Source organism: Penicillium rubens (genome assembly GCF_028828025.1).
Source record: "Penicillium rubens strain IBT 27055 chromosome Unknown utg000001l_segment0_segment0, whole genome shotgun sequence".
In the NCBI taxonomy this organism is placed as follows: Eukaryota; Fungi; Ascomycota; class Eurotiomycetes; order Eurotiales; family Aspergillaceae; genus Penicillium; species Penicillium rubens.
Window position 1 is genome coordinate 5,632,060 of NW_026890599.1, and position 20,068 is coordinate 5,652,127.

Below are 20,068 nucleotides of genomic sequence, written 5' to 3' on the forward strand. Positions count from 1 at the left end.
CTGATATCCAAGTCAATACCTAGGTATAGTCTGGAATATCAAAAAGACATCCGTGGACCTTGGAAACGATCGGAAAGAGGCAAAAGCAGTTGCCGGCTGAGGAACCTGTGGCCTCTGATTGGTGGGAAAACAGTGTGGGGCTGACCTAATCCGGGGATGGGAATTGCCTCAGTGGGCCTGATGACCTCATGTGTCCCCGTGTCCAATTTCATGTTTTTCGAGTCAAATGCCGACCTTCTGCATTCTGTAGATAAGCTTGGAGAGTACCTAGGTAGCTTCATCAGCTTTCCTCCTCACTAGATCTTGCTCTTGTCGAGACAACAGCACTTTGACCTATTGTGAATCTCCAATACGATCGCTCGGGTCAATGCTGACCGAGAAAGTATAGTCCACGCGTCAGCATCTCTCGGACGAGAGAGTGGGCTACAGACCAAACCAGACACGCTTGATGGATAGGTCTATATACGCTCTACAATATGGTAGTATATGCCGTGAGAGCGGGCTAGGAAAACCTACAATGCATATGTGCAGCTAAACAGCGCTACAAAACAAGAACCAAATCAAAACGCTTATGCCAAATCCAAAAAACCTAATCCATCCAGGTCACACTCTTCGTAACCAAGAACTCATTCAATCCCTCGTCAGTATTGAACCGGCCCCAGCCACTATTCTTCACACCGCCATGAGGAAGAGCCGGTTCATCATGGATCGTCATGCTATTAATATGAACCGCCCTGCAACCAAGTCAGCACAACAGATCCACAAACCCGCCGAATCCACCCAGAATTAAAACCAAAAGGGGATCTAGGTCTGGAACACCCGACAACATACCCAGATTGAATGCGCTTGGCCATCGCCAAGCCTTTCCGCAGATCCTCCGTGAAAACAGACGCCGAAAGTCCATACCCACTCCCGTTCGCGAGACGGATCGCCTCGTCCTCGCTGTCGAAGGGCATACACGCCGCAACAGACGCGAAAGACTCCTCCTGCCACAGCGCCATATCTTCCTTCACACCGCCTAGAACAGCGGGCGCCATGCGCACCCCCGAGTCGATGGGGACGCTATCCGCAGACCCGGAGATGAAGTGTGCGCCTGCTGAGACAGCATTGGCAATGAGGGCTTCGACGCGGGTCTTGGAGGCAGTATTGACGAGCGTTGGGGGCAGATCCGAGGCCGCAGCGCCGGCCGCGAGGGCCTTTTGCAGGGCTTCCGTGAAAGCCGGGAGGATGGAGGAGTGGACGAGGATTCGATCAGTTGCCATGCAGATCTGGCCGGACTGGACACGGAAAGTAAAGAAAATCAGCCATTGACTCAGAGAGGAGACAGATATAGATATGCGTGCGACAAGCGCAGTGTAACCCAAACTCACATTCAAAAACGCCCCCGCCAACACTCCCTGCACGGCAGTCTGCAAATCAGCATCGTGACAGACAATCGAGCTATTCTTCCCGCCCAGTTCCATAAGGCAGGGCTTGAGATTCTGACCGCAGGCGCGAGCGATCTTCCGACCAACAGCTGTGCTACCGGTGAAATTGATCTTGCGCACGGCGTCGTGCTCGATCATCGCATTGACGACCTCGGGCGCGTCCTGCGGGGCGCAGTGGATGATATTCAAACAGCCGGCGGGGAGGCCTGCATCTTCGAAGGCGCGACCGATGGCCCAGTAGCAGCGGGGAGTTAGTTCGGACGATTTGAGGATTGTTGTGTTGCCAGCTGCGAGGGCACAGGCCGCGGATCGGATACCGAAGACGTAGGGGGCGTTCCTGTACCAACGATTAGTCCGATTAATAACATTTTATGCATCTATATACCCATGGTAGAAATATATAAAGTTCCCCGGAACCATGAAAAGACAGATCAAGAGATACTAACCACGGCACAATCCCCAAAATAACACCCATCGCCTCCTTAAAGATAATCGCGCTCTGTCCCTCCGTCTCGACGACAGGTACACTGCCGCAGATCGAGGTAATGCGGCTCGCAACCTCGCGCAGCATGCGCACTCCAAGCGGGACAACGAACCCCGCGGAGGCGCCGATGTCCGCGCCCATCTCTTGGCGCATGTACTCAGCATTGGTGTCAAGACGGGCCTCGAGGATATCGGCAGCTTTCAGTAGGATGTCGCGTCTCACGGTTGGTTTTGTCTGCGACCAGGCGGGAAAGGCGGCGTTGGCGGCTTCGACGGCGCGGATTGCATCTTCGGGTGTTGCGGCGGAGGCGGTCCAGATGGTGGAGTTGGTGTAGGGGCTTGTTACAGGGAAGGTGTTGGGGGTTGTTTCTTCCTGGCCATTTATGAGGAGGGGGACTGTGAGTCCGGTGTTGGTTGGGGTTGTCATGGTGGAGGGGTAGGCAGAGGTAGGGTACGGAGTAGAGAGGTATGGAGTATAGAAGGTGTGCTGGTCCAATGTGAGGGGGAAAATAGAGAACACTATTCGACCTCGGGATAAAGTTTCCTACTCTTTTACTCTCTTACTCTTTTACATTGTATTCAATCTCGGTTCCACCCCCCTATTGAATTGACAGAATTCGGATGTGATTTGAGGCCGATCTTTACCAGGAACCGCATCGGTTGCCCAATGGTACTATTCCGCACTATGCGACGACTATTTGATTGCGGAGGTAAGCTTTCCATGGTTAATGCTCCTGCTGGTTTTTCGTCCATGGTGAACCAATGAAGATCGGTGTCTCATGTACACAATTCGGCAAATGTGTACATAATGCGGCACTTTCAGGGGAGTGGTCCAGTGATCGACAGAGTTATGAGGTAACCTTGGAAGTGAAGAATCTGACGTTCAATAATAACCTCGCTGGGTCCACTGTGTGTCCATTGCCCTTGAAACATGGCTTTTAAGCGGGTTATCTGAACCTCCACTCGGGTACGGCTCTGCATGTATACGATGTGCATGAACCCCTCCATATCAATTTCTGTTTCTGGATGCAGGAGTTCGCGTAAATGCTAGCTCTACACGTGGTCAAACTCTGTTTTTTTCCTTTCCTTTTTCAATTTAATACGGCAGATTTTCCACGCTATTGGGCGATCTACATGTCATGTTTACCCGAAACCCGAGAGAAGAGTGAACCATGGATGAGATCGAGGTGGCGTCCAGAGTTGCGGGTAGCTTTTCCAGGAAGGTTTCTTCTGTGGAGTTGATATATTGGAATCTCATGAGAACCCATGGATATATATGTACAAAATACAATGTAACATTGGAAAGGACGGCATATAGATAGTCTAAAGGGCAATAGTACAGCAATAGTCGATTTCTCACAAGGTTGCCTGACACGTTCTCAGCTGCTATCAGATGGCGATCGTAGGGATGTCCTTCCTATTATGGCTAATGTACATACCTGTTAACCCCACCTTGGATCCACTGGCCTATTCTGTAAAGAATGCATTTGTCATTCTCCGACAGTCCAAGGGTGATGGATGATAGGTGATGAGGGAGGCTACCTAGGTATATTTCTTGTATGCCATTGTACAGCTGAATGGCACAATGAATTGTGCCAGAAACCCGAAAATCAGAGGTGTTCATCCAGTAAACCCTCGTGATAGGATTGCATCATGCACGTGCGTCGTATATCCCGCACGAACCGAGATCCCTATCAGGACAAGGATCGGCCACTAGGGCTTGTGTGTGAGTGGATAAACAGTGGATGGAATTCCAAGCTGGTCCAGGGTACCAGCACTCCGGGCTGATCTTGGATATTCGCGTGGTACTCTGTACCACACGTTTTATATCGGTGGACGCCCTCAGATCGTGCGTTTCCCAGTCATTCCTTTTTTAATTCACACATACCCTACCTTTTGCTTTTCGGTTGCAACCCACACTCTTTTAATATTCGGTTGCGTGTTAGAAAAGTACAATGGCGCCAAGTAAGAAAGGTTGGCAGATGATTGAGATCATTTCGGTCTTGGTCAGTCTCTGCCTGATCTCGGTGGTGATGCGAGTCGTCGCTCGCCTTCATAGAAGAGTCAGGTTCGGCGTCGATGATTATCTGAGCATGGTATCCATGGTGCTCCTCGTTGCCATGTTGATCGAGCTCATTCTTTGTATGTGCTTACTCCACCAGGATTGAAAGTTCAACACTAACAGGTATTATAGGGTGTACAATTGGGGGCAATGGAGCCCATATCGCGGATCTCTCTCCCGAAACCCTCATGAACTACTGGAAGGTATGTACGCCAATATCCAAATTCAACAAACCCCGCCTAACACCAACCAGATCTTCCTCGCCAACCAATTCACCTACTTCCTGCTCTGTCCCTGTATCAAAATCTCCATCATCTGCTTCTACCGACGCCTCTTCTCAACCCCAATGTTCCAAACAGTCACCTTTGGCCTAAACTGCCTAATCGCCGCCTGGGGCACAGGGATCTTTTTAGCCTGCGCAGGACAATGCCGACCCCTACGGGCGTACTGGGACCACAGCGTCAAAGGAACATGTTTCGACGCGCAAGAATTCATCATCGTCAACCAAGCCTTCAACGTATTCATGGACTTCGTCATCCTCATCCTGCCCATCCCAATGATCTGGAACCTCCACCGCGCGTGGCAAGACAAGCTCGCGCTAAACGGGGTGTTCGCTCTCGGCACCTTCGTCTGCTTCGCCAGTATCTATCGCATCGTCGTGCTTTTCTGGATCAGCCCGACCGACCCAACCTTCACCGTCTACCAGGCGACTCTGTGGACGCACATCGAGCCTGCTGTTGGTCTGATTTGTTCTAACTTGCCGATCATCCGTGGATTGTTCCCCGCGCTCAAGTTGGGCTCGCGCAATGGAACGGGTCCGGCGTATATCAACACCGATTACACGAACTCTATGTTCTTGTCGAAATCTAGCCCCCGCTCACCAGATCTTGAGTATGTTAAGATGTACAATGCTCAGGTCGAGAGCAAGTCGCCCGGACCTGGACATCTTGGTGATGGTCTACAACCGCAGATTATCAATGTTCAGACGGATATTTCTATCCTTCCGGGTAATGACTCCACTACTAAGCTGAATCAGTGAGGTGGTGTGCTGTTGATTTACGCTGTTACGATGTGATGATAATTCAATCTTCTCTTCTTGGGAGGGAATATTGGAGTGAATGGGCGTTATATTCCCCTGGGAAGGCCGAATCTGCTTCGAGAGAACCAAAATTATCCAAAAAGAAACGGCACTACTGTCTGAAATACTCTTGGCTATGGTCACTTGCAGCCATAGCCAGGAGCGAATAGGGGCACGGTCTCCCAACCCTAAAGTGGGTATATCAGACGCCCAACAGCTCCATACATTCACTCTCCATTTTATACATTCTTTCCTCCACTTTCTACATTCTTTCCTCCACTTTCATGTTCATACATATACGACTTGCCACGGCATTTCTTTCATTCAATTACCCTTATTGACTTTCTCACCTGTCATTCTTTATGTTGATGTCGGCTTTACCGACGACTTTGGCTTATGTACACAACGACGCTCTTTGACTTCGCCTATACCCTTCATAATATACCTTTCTTGTTTTATATTTCACACAATTGATTTCCTTTTTAGCTTCCGTCCCTTTAGGCTGTATACAACTTAATTTTCTGGGCACTTACATCTTTCATCGAGTTACGCGAAATATCCAGAAGCGCATTAGTTTCAAGATAGACCGTTGTTCAAGTCAGGATTTATAATGTATAATTTTCGAAGGTAGAGACGGAAAATACTAGCAAATGGAGCTTGACTTTTCATTTCTCAGGCTGGCTAAAAGGATATGCAAGGGTAGGTAGAAGGCATGAATTCGTAGATCTTTCATCAGACGGCACACAACGAGATACAGCGGAGCATTCAATGCACCATCCGGCTGGTAGCAAATTCCTAGAATCAAGATATCAGCAGAGAATCAACCCCACAGAGCCAAAGCCAGCACATACCGGGAACTGATCAGCGATACTTGTCGCAACCCTCTCTACATCCTCCGCAAGATCTTGCACACCAAGATCCCACTGCCTCAGCTTCGTCCCGTTAGAAGCCCCCGCCGAGGCGCCACCGGCAGTCTCAGCATCAAACGAAATAACCCCATCAATCTGATCAATCCGACCACGCAGCCGTCCCTGCTCAACCATGCGCGCCGCATACGCCTCCGCCTTCTCGCCAGCAGACACATCACCCGAAGACTGTAATCCCAGAATCGAGCCCAGGTCATCAACGTGGATATTCTCGTACAGCTTGCTCGCCGCTACGAGATTGTGCTCGATAACCGCCTTATCGAGGACGGTCGTGCCGTCCGCCGTAACAGCGAGCTGGTGCGGGGCAAGTTTCTTCGCGAACGCGGCGACTTCATCTGCCGTCAGAAGCCTGTCGAGGAACATCTTCTCCAGGATACCGAATTCCTCAACGGAGGGCGAGCGGTCGTCTTTGTACAGACGGGCGAGGGAGCGGGAGCGCTGCGGTCCAGCAGGCGCGAGGACGGCGCAGCGTATCGCCGCGGACAGGGCTGTCAGACGATCTTCTTCGTCGACGCCCGGCGCGAGACTCACGTTGAAGTATTCCTGTGCGGCGTCGAGGAAGCGACGGCGGGCATCGAGGATGCGGGCCTGGGAGAGCTGGAAGTAGAGCTTTGAATCGTGGTCCTCTATTTTGGTGGGGAGGTTCTTGATGCGGTTGAGGAAGGCTTCGGCGCTGGTGGTGTCGTCGTCTTCGAGGTAGTAGCGCACGATTCGGATCCAGAGACGGGCTTTGGCGGCGTCGGAGACTAGACGCTGCGAGCTGTCGATGTGGATGCCTTGTAGGGCGCGGGCGGCGGATGTGTATTCTTCCTGGGATTCGTAGGCGTCTGCGAGGATCTCGCGGATCTGCGAGTCTTGTTCTTCGACGGAGGCGGAGCGCGTCTGGAGGAGGGTGATGGCGTGCTGGCCGACTTTTATTTTTGTTTCCGCGCTGAGGGATTGGAGGACTGTGATGAAGGCGTCGAGGAGGGGGCGGGCGGCGACGATGCTCACTTCTTCGCTGAGGATTGAGTCTAGGTAGTAGACGAGATCTTGGGCGAGTTCGTGGCCGGTGGAGGTTGTTACCATCTCATTGAGGAGATCAGTATATTGCTGTAGCTTTGTTGGTTGATGTGGGTTCGTTTCGATGCCCGATAGGGCGTTGGTCATCTTTTGGGAGGCCATGTGGTGGACTGTGTGAAGTAGTGGTAAAGAGAGTTGGAGAGTTGCTGTTAGACGTGGAGTGGTGGGGACAGCCGAGCTGTTATCGATAAGAGCTGCTGGATGTATACCAGCAGAGAGACAAAACAATACAACTCATTTAGTCAGGTCATACCATAGATAGAATATGTCTTACATATCCTATAGTTGGGACAAAATAGAGCTAATTATTTTTTCAAAGATACTTACTTCATCGCGTGTATGGCCAAAGACGTTGAGTTCAATCGATCGACACATACAGCCTCCTAGTGCTACTTGTGTCCCATGCTCGGTTGGGCTGGATTGCATTCAACAGACGGGTACTACCATGCTTGGCGATACCGTGGCTTGGGAGGTGCAATGTATTCTCCGCTGTAAATGCGGGCAGGACCGTGGCCCTCTTGTGCAAGAGGGAAGATGGATACGGCCGCTGACAGAATCGAATTGTGCTGGTAACGAATTTCTAGACCGGGGAAAGCAAAGAGATCTTTGCGTCTGCTGATGACAGGGGACAATGGAACCTCAGCCCGTCGGCAGTTTCATTTGCCTGTGACGGATCCCTACAACGACCATTGGCTGGAAAGTTGTACTCAGACCTAGAAAGAGGCCTTGATTATGTCTGCCAGATCCTCGAACACGTCGACACCGAGCGTGCAGTGGCACTCGGTCTCGGTTACGGAGGCTACTCAGGTGGCAGTCTTTTCAGGTATTATCTCCCGGCATTAGCCTTGTAAATAGAAGAAGAACCGACTGCGAGATACATGTGTATGGAACATATGTGGTGAAAATGGTCATATTTTCTATTATAGCTCGTGAGAGAAAGACTCGCATTGGGTATTCAGACTTAACAACGCCATATATTCTGGGTAGTTTTGCAGGTCTATATGTAGATGCCGCAAAGAATATGAACAAAGAAACTTGAAGTATGAAGATGCACATTTGTAGGTGTGGTATTATATCTTACGGATAAAATACGTGTATTACCAAAATCCGAGGTGACTCACACTACGAGCCACCACATGAACTTCAACTTGTCACCAACCATTGTCGCGTCAATACACGTCTAGCAACCGCGTTACAAGACTCTCAAACTCTATTGATTTGATCATTCTCTGATCTCGCAAGATGGCAGAAACAGAAGTTTTGAAGGGCTTCAATGACATTCTTGACCTGAGACAGGCCTATGCCTGGAATGCGGATTCTGTGAGTAGACTCGTATCACTCCCCAGGAAGCCTTGCGCAGGATTTCCGCTTATTCTGAGTCCTAGATAATGAAATTCCTCAGCCATATGGTCACATATGGATATCTGTATGATATCCAAGACCACCAAATTCCAGCTCTTCGAGCCATGGTGGCTCAGATCGAGATGCTACGGTAAGGGCCAAGCCTATCTCTTACGCCTATCACGGCTCTGCAGGTGACTGATCTTGCTTTTATGTAGTCCCCAACAAGGTAGCATGTTTGCACCCGGGTCAGAGCCAAGTGAACCAATGGAACGTGTTTTGAACCCCGGCTGGGATCCATCGATCCAATCAAGGATAAAAGTTGCCTCAAGATGACTTTATGCATGATGGGGTCCCCTTTCGGGGACTCTATGATATATTGGGCTTACTTCTCTCATCGATGGGTGTTGCACCAGCTGGTGCAAGTTCGCGCACTTTCTACCTCCCGCTCGTGGCCATGTATGGACGGTGGTGTAAAGTGCTCGGGGATCCTTTACCATGCCCCACAATGTTCAACTGCACCTGGATAGCAGAGGGTGAAGACCGAGGTCACTTCTTCTTGGGAGCATCGATTGGACGATACAAGCAAGCAAATGCCTCATGGACGCAGTCGGTCAAAGAAGCAAGGTTCTCTTTGATCAATGATGCAGATATGGCATCAAAGGGATACACCATGGTCGATTGCCCTGCCTCCGCTAAAGGGATCTGGTTCGGAAATTGCGCCGAGGTATATCCGTTGCTACACATGTTGAAGTAAGTTCACCACTGGGAACTATATAGCATTATAGCTAACAGAATAGGGGCAATACCAACCCGGGCGCTGTCTATGGAATAGCTGTGCATAGGAAAGGCGTGCTCCACAGCCAATATGAAGATGGTGTCTCGGGATGGGCCTGGAAAGCTGTACGAAGGCTGTGTGCTAATTGCGAAGAGCTTGTCCGTATGTGGGGTGGATTGCCGGCTAACTTCGAGCCATTTGCTGATATGGGTGGGTGTCACTGCACTTTACACTACTAAGTGATATTCAATTGACGATGATTACTTGGTAAATACTCACTCACCACCCTCCCCTCCTTATTCTTCTAGAATTCAGTAGTGAAGCATTTATGAAGCAAATTCAGAAACCCAAGGCCCCAGAGCTGGTATCCATGACTACACAATCAAGGATTTTAGATCTGATTACAGTTGATAATACAAATCACAAGCTAATTATGCATGTAGTCTAATAGTGAAGAGTGAGTGAATGGAAAAGCACGTCGTCATAATACAAATAGAGCTGACTCTCACCGCCTACCAAACCGGGTTGAGTGAATAGCTCCAGACTTGGGTGGCGCGGACTTCATCACATACGCGCTTTTCACCTCATCCACCACGTTCTCTTTCAATAGATTCAGTGGCACATCGACGGTCGCATCTTTTACGCCATCACCTCGTCCAAAACTTAACCGTCCTCGAGCCATCCCGCACCCAGTATGGCGCAGGTCAAGCAAGACCCGGATCGCCCGTACTTCAAGCAGGACCCTGACAGCAAGGATATCGTCCTTAGGGACATAGAAGAAGAAGACCTCTACGAAGATGCCGGAGATCTGGACTTCTCGCAAGCAGGTCAGAACGTATGGCTCTCCCGTCTGCCTCGGTCGCTGTGGGAGCACTGGGCCCACCTGGACGACGACGAAGAGATAGAGCTTGGCACCATGAGAGTGGAGGGGACACCGAACGACATCAAGAGGGTAAGTGGGAATACGTGCGCAAGCAGCGTGACTGGCAGATTCTAACATCCGTCCGCTTCTCAGGTCAGTTTGCGCCTACATGATCGTCCAGATAATCGGGAAATTCCCAAAGACTACACACTCCAGCGTCAAACCGTCGACCCATCAGGCACTGGATCACACCTCACCCACAATACATATGTTTTCACCGAGAAGGATATCCCCGGTGTCGAGAACCGCATGGCTACATTTGGCGAAATGCGCTCGGTTTTGTACGAAGCCCAGAAACGTGAAGCGAAGCGGCGGGAACAGGGCAAAAGATGGGAGCCTTATGTGCGAAAGACGATACCAAGTATGTCCCGTTGCAGACATGGCGAGTCCTATTTGCTCACAATTTCTAGAACACACTGCCCTCGCGGGCGCGGTCAGTGAAGAATTCAATTGCCTTCCCGTGGAGAATGAGGAATTCCGACGGATCTCTGAGAAACGAGCGCTGGAAGCTCTGAAACCTCGAAAGGAGACTGTCTTCATTGATAAGATCCCCGGGAAGATCATCCAGGCGCGCCATGCTCTTCCCACCGAAAAGGGTCAATTTGTGGTATGTCTTTTGCATCTCCGTTTATTTTTCGAAGCTAGATTACTCACTTCATTTGCAGCAAGCCACACGACCTATCAAAGGAAAATCCCAGGAGAACAAGTCCACCCGTATGCCACAAAACGAGCTTCTGGATCTTATCTTCCAGTGCTTCCGCGAATTCAAATACTGGCCCTTTAAGACACTCAAGGCCCGATTGGCACAGCCAGAGGCCTATCTCAAGCAGACCTTGGAGATGGTTGCGCACCTTGTCAAGGCTGGTGACTTTGCTATGACTTGGGAACTGAAGCCCGAGGCCACCCACAGTCAGTACTCGAATGCGATGGACAATGCAAAGGCAGAGTTGCCACCAGGTGTCGACGATTCTTTCGAGTCAGAGGATGATCCGGCTTCTGGAATGGCCACGGATCAGGACGACGTTCAATTTGAGAACGTTTAAACAAATACAGACAACTAAAGGCTTCGATATGTTGCATAAGCAGGGTTCTGGCGTTAAGGCTTTCAAGGAGGAGCCGGAGTCCGGTTTCAATTCGGAAAATACATAGAATTGAATGAACAAATGATTTACATACAATGTTGGACTTGTCAAATATTGCTCTCTTTAATTGCTATATCTGAAGCTTATATCCAGTATTCTATCTCCTTGGCGTAGTCAGAGGCTTGTTTCGTCAGATTGTATAGATTTCTTGTTGAGTACTGGCTTAAGCACGTTCAATATTGTCGGCCCGGAAGTGCTTTTTATTGACTGGCTTTGATATAAGCTTCAGATCGTCTGGTAAGCGTGTGATATATCAATATGCCCATCTATTGCGAACTATAGCAGCAGTGTGTCCGATTCTGCGGGGATTATGTACTTGTACACGAGGGACCAAGTATTTTGTTGGTGATTGTTAAGTCTGGGGTGGAGCTACTCTCCAGTGAGACTAAAATTAGGTGCTAATGCTGAAGCGGGTCTTTCATTGGCCCGATATAACTGTACAGGCCTCGCAGAGGCGTTTTTCTGTCCCAGTATACTCTCACTGTTTAGCCTGATGGTTGGTGACGTCCTCGTCCATCTGTGCACGGACCTCTTCGCCACTCGAGATTTCCCGCCTAAGGCACCAGAAGTATGCAAACAATACAAACCAACCTTTCGGGAGCACACCAGCGATAAATGGGCGCGTCTTTGCTTCCTCTGCAACACTGGCTCAGATCTTCTTCTGAAATATCCCCCAGCTTTTGATCTTAATCCGAGAAAAACCCAGATATTTTATCTGCTACCCACTTACCTCATCTAGCTTCTGATAGTCACCATGAGCGAAAATGACGATCTACTGGCCAAGATCGGCCAGCTTGCAGGTGCGCTCACTATCAGCTCACCGTCAATACAACGCTAACCTACGAAGGCCAAATAAACCGCCACAAGACGCAAGAGACCCAGCCAGCTAACCACCAGTCTCAACACGTGTCTCGCCATGTCCCTTCTCACCCAGGATGGGCCCCATACTACAGGGGACGTGGCCGAGGACGTCGAGGAGCAGCTGCTCCTCACCGTCACCGCACACTTGTTTTGAATACTGCGGGCGCTGGATCAAATCCTAGCGCCAACTCGTCCCCGGCGCCGATAAGTGCGAACAACAGCGCAGTGGTTCCGACACCATCTTCGACTGGCAATGGTTGGGTTGTGAAGCACGATCGCCACATGCAGCTCATCAACCCTGCCGTCTACGAACGGAAAACACAGGACCGGTCAAAGGATATGGAACGAACGCGCAAGCTTAGGGAACAGAAAAAAACTGAGTACGAAAAAGGGAAAGTACTTCGATATGCACAGGGTCCAGGTGCTAGTGCGATGGTATCCACCACTGCAAATCCTGCAGCTGGACACCAGATTCTTGTCAATGATGTTGCTTTCAGGGTCGCAAATGGCGGAAGCAAACTGATCCGTGTTTCAAGTTCGTGTTCCGTTCGCTCTTCCTCTTGAATTGGCTTACCCTTCATAGATGACCCCAGTTCTGCCAACAATACCCCCAAGCGCGTCACAGTGGCCGATGTGCCCTTTGTGCGAAGCAAAAACGGAAACCTGCACCGCCTCGGTGCTGTGGCCATGAAGAAGTAAGTCTTTGGTTTTGGCGGTGCTTACCTTTGTACTGACCATGTCATAGAAATCATACCGTTAAGAAACGCGATGAGCTTTGCAAAAGATTCACAACAACCGGTATTTTGTTTTCCGACGGACCATGCTGCTATGTTCCATTCTGTCAGCATAACAAAAGACTAACGCATCTGTTTTCCAGGAACATGCTACAAGGGCCCGACCTGCCCATTCGTCCACGACCCCAGCAAGGTCGCTATGTGCAAGGACTTCCTCCAGACAGGCCAATGTGCCGCAGGTAGTAGCTGTGATCTATCCCATGAGCCCTCGCCCCACCGCTCCCCCACCTGTATGCATTTCCTTAGAGGACGCTGCGCCAACCCGGAATGTCGCTACGCCCACGTCCGCGTGACACCCGGTGCCCCCGTCTGCCGCGCCTTTGCAACACTAGGATACTGCGAGAAGGGCGACGCGTGCGAAGAGAAGCACGTCCACGAGTGCCCAGACTATGCCAACACTGGCGCCTGCCACAAGAAGCGCTGCCAGCTGCCGCATGTGGACCGCGCCGGCCAGATTCGCAAGGCTGCTGCGGCTGCGGCTAGTAAAGCTGATTTGGGTGAGGATGAGTCTGACGCCTCTAGCGAGGAAGAAAACTATGATGCTATTGATTCGGACGACGTTGATTCGGATGCGTTCGATGACTCCCCCGAAGAACTGATCGAAGGTGTGGATAGCGGTGAACTGTCGCAGCAGCAAGACTTTATCCGCTTCTAAATCCTAAATCCTGCCATTTGTAGTCGATTGGATAGTTGTCTTTCTTGCCTTTCGTTGCTTTGCCCATACCCCGAAAACATGTCGATAGTATTCAGTTGAAAAGAAATCGAAAAAGGAAAATTGAGGCTGAATACCTTGAAGTTTCGTCTTGTATCCGTACTTAGTCCCTTAACCTCTACGGTTGTTGATCTTGCACATGTCGACTTCAGTTGGGTATATACTTCGGCAACTAACCCAGGCCGGGCCATGTGACAGTGGTAGAAACAACTGCAGCGCCCATGTCCTGCTGACTAGTGACATGAAGTAGGAAGCTGTGTGACCATAGAGGTAGGATACGCCTCAGTATTGCATGATGTTGTCGTAGGGAGCGTAATATTGAAATTCGCACCCCAGGATATCCTCCCGAGACCTCTCAGAGGACGACCAGCCCGTGGAACTTACCGACGCCACAGGACCAATATTAGAAGCAGGCTGAGCAAGACATAGCCAGGGCCTAGAATCATTTACTGTACTTGTTGATTGCAGTATATATTTAGTATTTTGAATGTGTAGTTGGCGTATCAGTTCCGGGAGTCGTCAAGCACAGCCGTGGAGGGGTATGTCAAATAGGACCTAGTCATATAGGCAGCAACGATGGGGGTTTAGGTCCATTACACCAAAGGTGAGAGCACGGAGGGGAGCCATAGATAGTAGTTCGGAGTCCATGTTTAAAACATTTACAAATATGTAACATCGTGATCAACGCCACAGTTTGTATTGAGGAAGTCGAGGTAATGACTACCGAATGAAGTCAAGGACTTCCTTGTTCTAATGGGAGACAGTCCTGGTCTGGCCATAATGAAATAGTACGTAATTACTTGGGAAACAACATTTGAAGTGATTTATTGTTGTGCGAGTTCAATAGTCGATATAATCCTGGGCTCTTGACAATCCAACAAACCTATGTGTATCACTAACACTTGCAAGCGTCGGCGGCTAAGTTAAGCCACACATATCGACCTTGTCTACCAATTCCATCCAATGTTGGTTTTGGTTCTTGGGATTCGCTGAACCGCGAGAGTAACCATCGTACTACGTTCGAATCGCCAGTTGGGCTTTAGTGCAAGACAGAAAATCTACTCAGACCAAGTCCAGCAACGTCATCAAACAAAGAAGATGAATCCTTCAGACAATAATAATAACTGAAAAAGACAGACTCTCGGACGAGAGAACCAGTAGAAAGAGATAGTGACTCAGTCTACCCGAGATACTGAATAATAGCTTCTTTGTCCCAATATTGCGATCATCGACGATGTTGGCTATTCATAACCGCAGCAAGCGACAGAAACTCCCAAATCCTGTCCATATCTCGCCCTGCTAAAAAATGAGTCATTAAATCGGTGAACGAAGGTCCCCGACACAGAGACCAAATGTCCTTCCATCAACGGGTCCAAGAAAAGACGGATTCCCCGATAGGTAGGCTACAGTCCCGAAAGACGTCAACGAATCCCCAATCAGGCATGTGGAGTATACCAGGAGCCCAGTAGTGTATCAAGTGGCCCAGTCACATCCAATCCCAGACATTGCCTTGTCCCCATACGATGTGCCCAATGTACCCGGTGCACGGCATATCAGGCAGGTACAGGTTCAAAGTGAGGCTTTGAGATCATATCCGGCTTAGCCTGTACCGGAGATATGTTTTATAGACCCTTGGGCACATACCGTATATTGCAGTTGTATGGAGCCGTGGAAGAAGTGGGCCATTGACTACATGAATATTAGAATGAAAGTGGAGCGGTGGACCTGCCATGGCCTTCTAGCTCGTTCAAAGAAGGTAGATCACCAGTTTCATTCTGAGTCATATGGCTAAACAGTGGTTTCAGCTTCACCGCAGGAAGAGCGAAGGCGTTAGTCTCGCATTGGGGAGTGAATGATGTGCTGGATATATCGGTCCGTACACAATCCGACTAGCATGATACTGATCCCAGCTGCTCAGATGACTGTACTTTTTGTTGTAGTATCGTCATTGGCGAACAGAAACAAAAATGTCATCGAGTACCTTGCGCTGAAAATAATTCACTGTGTATGACTAATGTAGGGATGAGCTGACGGGGTGACCGATGGCAGACTGGATCTCCATTGGACAGACTCGGCTTTTTCACCGCCAGATCTTATCCGGGTTAACTTGCCCACCCGCGGACTTGCCGCCCAGGTGACAGGCCTATCATTGTCACAGGCTCCACGCTGTGTACTATGTATAGACTGCGAACAGACTCAGCGGCTGCCGCAGAGGGGCTTGTGCTCCGGGGAATTGTCGAGACGAACTGACAGGAACAGGAACCGGGCGAACAGGGTGTGCGCTTTGGGCGGCGAGTCTGGGACTTATTGAAGTATGGGGAAAGAAAAAAAAAGCAAAAGCAACTGAGTGAGAGCCCAAGTCTAATCCTGGTATAATTTGGAGATATTGGGAAATTGGGGGTGGTAGATTATGGGTGTTCACCCCGCAGCGCAAAGACAAGCCGGAAGGCACCCGTCAAATACGACAACATCATGTCCCCTGCACTCCGCATAGTTGATCATGGATTAAATGTGGTCTGTGGGCCTGGGGGGGTTGGATGAATGGCTGCTTCAGTCATCTGGGAACTGCAGAGAGACCTGCAAGTACAGTAGATCACGGCAAGATTGAGCAAGATCAGGCGTGGGATTTTCGACCCAAGCTATTGCTCTAGGCAGAGCTTTAACCTCCAGGGTAATTCCACATAGGAATTTTGATTTTGGAGGGGTGAGGTCGTCATCTGGATGGGACGAGTGATCAGTGCATAACATCCGTGCATTGCTTTTTCTTTCCTTTTGTCATCCATGGTCGGTCGGCCCAACAGTGGATCAGCGGGCCGAGCCCGTCCCAAAGATTCATTCTATAGGGAAGCATCAAGGACCATTCGGGGGGAAGGAAATGAGTGAGCTCCAAAATAAAGAACAAAACAAAGAGAAAAAGCAAAACTTCAAACAGCAATGGATCGCAGCCCAAAGGATCGTCACACTGACTCGGGAATGATTGGCTATTAGCGACGGATAGAAAGGAGGATGACATTTAGACTGGACATCTGACCATTCACGGGTGATGAGTATAGTACACAAAAAGGTACAGAAAGATACTTCCAAGCACTTATCTCAAGTAAATGTGCAGGTTAGGTTCCAAGTAGCAATTAGTATTCTATGTAAGCGCCGTGAATAAGGTATAGCACAGACCATATACAATACCCCACGACAGGGGTTGTCTCAAACTGGCGGAACGAGGATCGATCGATAGGCTATCGTTTATCGATAAGCCCAGCGTCTGATTTCCCCCACTTACGATTGTTGGTGATGGATTCGGGTTTACGGAGTACATCGTACAGGAGAGAAAAAGGGTACTCTATGTATACAACATCAGGTACATACTCCCGAGGTCTGTACTAATGCATAGGCAGTCATTACTCCGTGTAAATAAGCGAATAACTGCCAGCATTACCATCGAGACTGGATGCTAAAGACAAAAAAACCAAAACAGAGAAAAATCTTCCGATAAAAAAGAAAATAAAATAAAACCCAAACAGAAAATTAAAGCCGAATAACCAAAATACCAACCAAAATAATCAAACATCAACAGATGCAGGTCTGCCCAAGCAAAACAATGCAGCCAATAACGGAGATGCTGTCTCGGGGGCCACACTTGCGCTCCCGCGCAGACCGCTGGATGAGTACTGGGTACTTGATCGACAGCCTATTCTCCATCACCCACATCGGTACTCGGTACCTGTGGGTACAATGTCAACCGCACGAGGGCTGCATCTGCTCATACATAGCCTGCGTTTTCCCCCCCGGAACTAGATCACAGCATATTTTTCCCCCTCTTCATGATTATATCGTCATCTTCATCTTCATTTCTACATACCTACTCTTTTTCCTCTTTGGTGATTTTTACTTCTATACCGACTTTTCTATAAATCATCCTCCCCCGCCCCACCCCTCTCTCAAAGACACACACCGCCTCTTCATGATGGCACAATATTTCCAGTCTGAATTCTACCAACAATCACCATCAACATTAGACGTGGCACCAGAAGACGACGAGATGAGCGTGTTGGACGACAAGATCCTGGACCCGAATTCCGAAGACCATCCCGACAACCGCCGCGCCTCCTACGACGCCCCAGAAGGCTACTCACATCGGGATTCCGTCTGGTCGAACTACTCAAATACCAGCTCCAGCCAGTCGCAGTCAAATTCGCATTCTCAACTCGGGCACTCCATGCTGAACTCAACGGGTGCACCGTTCATGCCCGTCGACGGCCCGCAGTCAACTTCCTACCCACAGGCATCGTGGTCCATGCCGCGCTCGGATTCAGGCTCATGTACCCCGACCGTGGGCTATGATCAGTATGCTGCCAACGGAGACCAGAGTGCCATCACTCCTTTCTCCGGTGGTGCGGTTGGACCCGTCGGCGCTATGCCCATGAACCCCATGTCGTACCGTGGAGGAATGGCGTTTGCGACTCCTGGTAGTGTTGCCATGTCGCCGCAGTCAAGCCAGGGCTGGATGCCGGCGCCGATGGATCTGGCTGAGGCAGAGTTGCACTCGAGAAAGAGCCCGAATTATCGGATTGTCAGGCCGTTGAGGCGGGGGGATGGGATTCGGAAGAGGAATTCCCGCATTGAAATCGCCCCCGAACTGACTTTGGATAATATCGATGAGGCGATCAGGGAGTGCGCGGACGAGGAAGGGAAGAAGCGTCTCAAGGCAATCAAACGCCTGCTGCGGAATCGATACGCGGCGTAAGTTGAGATTGATGAGTTGAGTTGGGTCAAGTGCTAACGTTATTGTAATAGGCTGCAATCCCGTCAACGCAAGAAGAAGGATGCCGAGAATGAAATCGAGAAGAATAAAGTACTCGAGGCATTGAACACCCAGCTGAAAGAGAAGGAGAAGGACCATATCATGAGAATAAAAGAGCTGGAATACGAGAGTCACCAGTTGAATACCTACAATAGGCAGTTGACAGAGCACATGCAACGCCTGGACATGGAGAAAGACGAAACCATCCTCAGACACACGCGGGAGACCGCCGACCTGCTGAAGAGAAACAGCATGCTGGAGGAGAGAGTTAAGCAGCTTGAGCGTGGCGTAAAGCCCGTTCAGGACATCATGGCCGGGGACTTCACCGGCTTCGAGAACCCCACCATGCAGAACCACTCATGGGACGATTTCTCAATGGTCCCTGGACCCACTTTGCAACAGGAATGTGTGCAAACTCCCCATTCTCAGGTTAGCCAGCAGGTTAAGGTCCCGGAGAAATCCAACGGATCAGAGCTGCCGATCAGCTGGAACGCCTTCTACATGTTCCTACTTGTTGGTGCCTTCATCGCCTCAAACAGTACCTCCTTACCGGCCAATTCCCTGCCCCAACTCTCCGAAGAGTACCGGGCGGAGTCAGCGAACGTACTGAAAGCAGTACTGGCCTCGTCATCTGGCCACGAGCTCACCCAACCCCACTCCATCAACCACGGGACAACAACCGGGCCTGCGCCGGCAACCATCAGCGGCATGGAAATGGCGCAGATAAGCTCGATGCAGCCCGTGCCCTCAAGCCTAGACCAGCTGCATAACACACTCGTCATGCCGACAGAGGAGCAGGAGCGCGAACAGGTTTTCTCAATGAACGTGGACCAGTACAACTCCCTGACGACGTTTGAGGATGACGGGGACTTTAAGCCACCGCAGCCATCTACTCTGCAGCAGGCGTTTGCTGCGATGGCGCAGCGGAGTCACATGCACTCCGCACTGTCTTCGGATGTATACTCCAGATCCTTGATGTGGGACCATGTGCCTGAAAAGGTTGTTCGGGACTTCCGTCGCATGGTGCAGGGTCATGGATACGAGACTCCCGTCAAGGAGGAGGGTATTTTCCACTCTTGATGTTTTTCTTTCGGAGTAAGTCCTGCAATTTTCGACACGACAATATTTTCTTGTGATTCTTTTTCTTTTACCTTTCTTGCATTTCTTGCGACGTTCTTAGGATTGTTGCTTGATCTGGCCCCTTTTCTTTTCTTTTCTTCTTCTTGAAAAATACGGGCTAGCAATGGCCCTTGAAATACTAGCGTGCAACCATAGATCACGCAACACTTTTTATTGTTCTCTTATTTGTGTATCCTTTTTTCAATGTCTTCTTTTTCTTCTTTGAGTTCAGTCCCAGGGTCAGGTTCACTCGGGCATAGGGGGCTTTGTTTAGCGATGTGATTTTAGCGATTGGCTTCGGAGCGTGTTTCTGTTTCTTGTTTTGGATGAGAGGGGAGACTATATTATACGAACGACAGGGTGGACACCTGAATTATGTGATGTGTACAGGCCTGAGATGCCCCCTGCAACATTGAAGCTGGGATGGGATTTTGGGCATGGGATATGAGAAACGAAACGAGTTATGAAGAAACCTTGCATGTGGTTGCATTCAACTGTGCTTATTATGACTTGTTTTATGAACTATTGTTTTATGTATTTAGCGATCTGGGCTGGGACAGTGT

At 49.8% G+C, this 20,068-nt stretch overlaps 8 protein-coding genes across 8 annotated transcripts; 6 read left to right on the forward strand and 2 right to left on the reverse strand.

Moving 5' to 3' along the window:
• Nucleotides 1–589: 589 nt before the first annotated feature.
• Nucleotides 590–2,337, reverse strand: N7525_002163 (aldehyde dehydrogenase; the record flags this gene model as incomplete). The annotated part of the gene is made up of 3 exons (XM_061212201.1): nt 590–734; nt 832–1,764; nt 1,874–2,337. 3 exons carry the CDS (start codon nt 2,335–2,337, stop codon nt 590–592), a joined length of 1,542 nt encoding a protein of 513 aa, XP_061071427.1.
• A 1,528-nt stretch (nt 2,338–3,865) lies between these two features.
• Nucleotides 3,866–5,011, forward strand: N7525_002164 (uncharacterized protein; the record flags this gene model as incomplete). The annotated part of the gene is made up of 3 exons (XM_002557147.1): nt 3,866–4,052; nt 4,105–4,175; nt 4,226–5,011. 3 exons carry the CDS (start codon nt 3,866–3,868, stop codon nt 5,009–5,011), a joined length of 1,044 nt encoding a protein of 347 aa, XP_002557193.1.
• Nucleotides 5,012–5,815: 804 nt separating this feature from the next.
• N7525_002165 (PCI domain-containing protein) lies at nt 5,816–7,140 on the reverse strand (the record flags this gene model as incomplete). The annotated part of the gene is made up of 2 exons (XM_002557146.1): nt 5,816–5,845; nt 5,902–7,140. The coding sequence occupies 2 exons, from the start codon at nt 7,138–7,140 to the stop codon at nt 5,816–5,818; spliced, it is 1,269 nt and encodes a 422-aa protein (XP_002557192.1).
• Nucleotides 7,141–8,280: 1,140 nt separating this feature from the next.
• N7525_002166 (uncharacterized protein) lies at nt 8,281–8,534 on the forward strand (the record flags this gene model as incomplete). Its single annotated transcript, XM_061212202.1, has 2 exons — nt 8,281–8,358; nt 8,424–8,534. 2 exons carry the CDS (start codon nt 8,281–8,283, stop codon nt 8,532–8,534), a joined length of 189 nt encoding a protein of 62 aa, XP_061071428.1.
• A 185-nt stretch (nt 8,535–8,719) lies between these two features.
• Nucleotides 8,720–9,396, forward strand: N7525_002167 (uncharacterized protein; the record flags this gene model as incomplete). The annotated part of the gene is made up of 2 exons (XM_002557144.2): nt 8,720–9,132; nt 9,180–9,396. 2 exons carry the CDS (start codon nt 8,720–8,722, stop codon nt 9,394–9,396), a joined length of 630 nt encoding a protein of 209 aa, XP_002557190.2.
• A 455-nt stretch (nt 9,397–9,851) lies between these two features.
• On the forward strand, nt 9,852–11,122 carry N7525_002168 (transcription factor IIF subunit TFG2; the record flags this gene model as incomplete). The annotated part of the gene is made up of 4 exons (XM_002557143.1): nt 9,852–10,109; nt 10,173–10,440; nt 10,490–10,686; nt 10,745–11,122. 4 exons carry the CDS (start codon nt 9,852–9,854, stop codon nt 11,120–11,122), a joined length of 1,101 nt encoding a protein of 366 aa, XP_002557189.1.
• An 853-nt stretch (nt 11,123–11,975) lies between these two features.
• Nucleotides 11,976–13,531, forward strand: N7525_002169 (CCCH zinc finger protein; the record flags this gene model as incomplete). The annotated part of the gene is made up of 5 exons (XM_002557142.1): nt 11,976–12,021; nt 12,069–12,617; nt 12,666–12,777; nt 12,828–12,880; nt 12,960–13,531. 5 exons carry the CDS (start codon nt 11,976–11,978, stop codon nt 13,529–13,531), a joined length of 1,332 nt encoding a protein of 443 aa, XP_002557188.1.
• A 4,015-nt stretch (nt 13,532–17,546) lies between these two features.
• Nucleotides 17,547–19,466, forward strand: N7525_002170 (putative bZIP transcription factor; the record flags this gene model as incomplete). The annotated part of the gene is made up of 2 exons (XM_002557140.2): nt 17,547–18,325; nt 18,380–19,466. The coding sequence occupies 2 exons, from the start codon at nt 17,547–17,549 to the stop codon at nt 19,464–19,466; spliced, it is 1,866 nt and encodes a 621-aa protein (XP_002557186.2).
• Nucleotides 19,467–20,068: the final 602 nt, after the last annotated feature.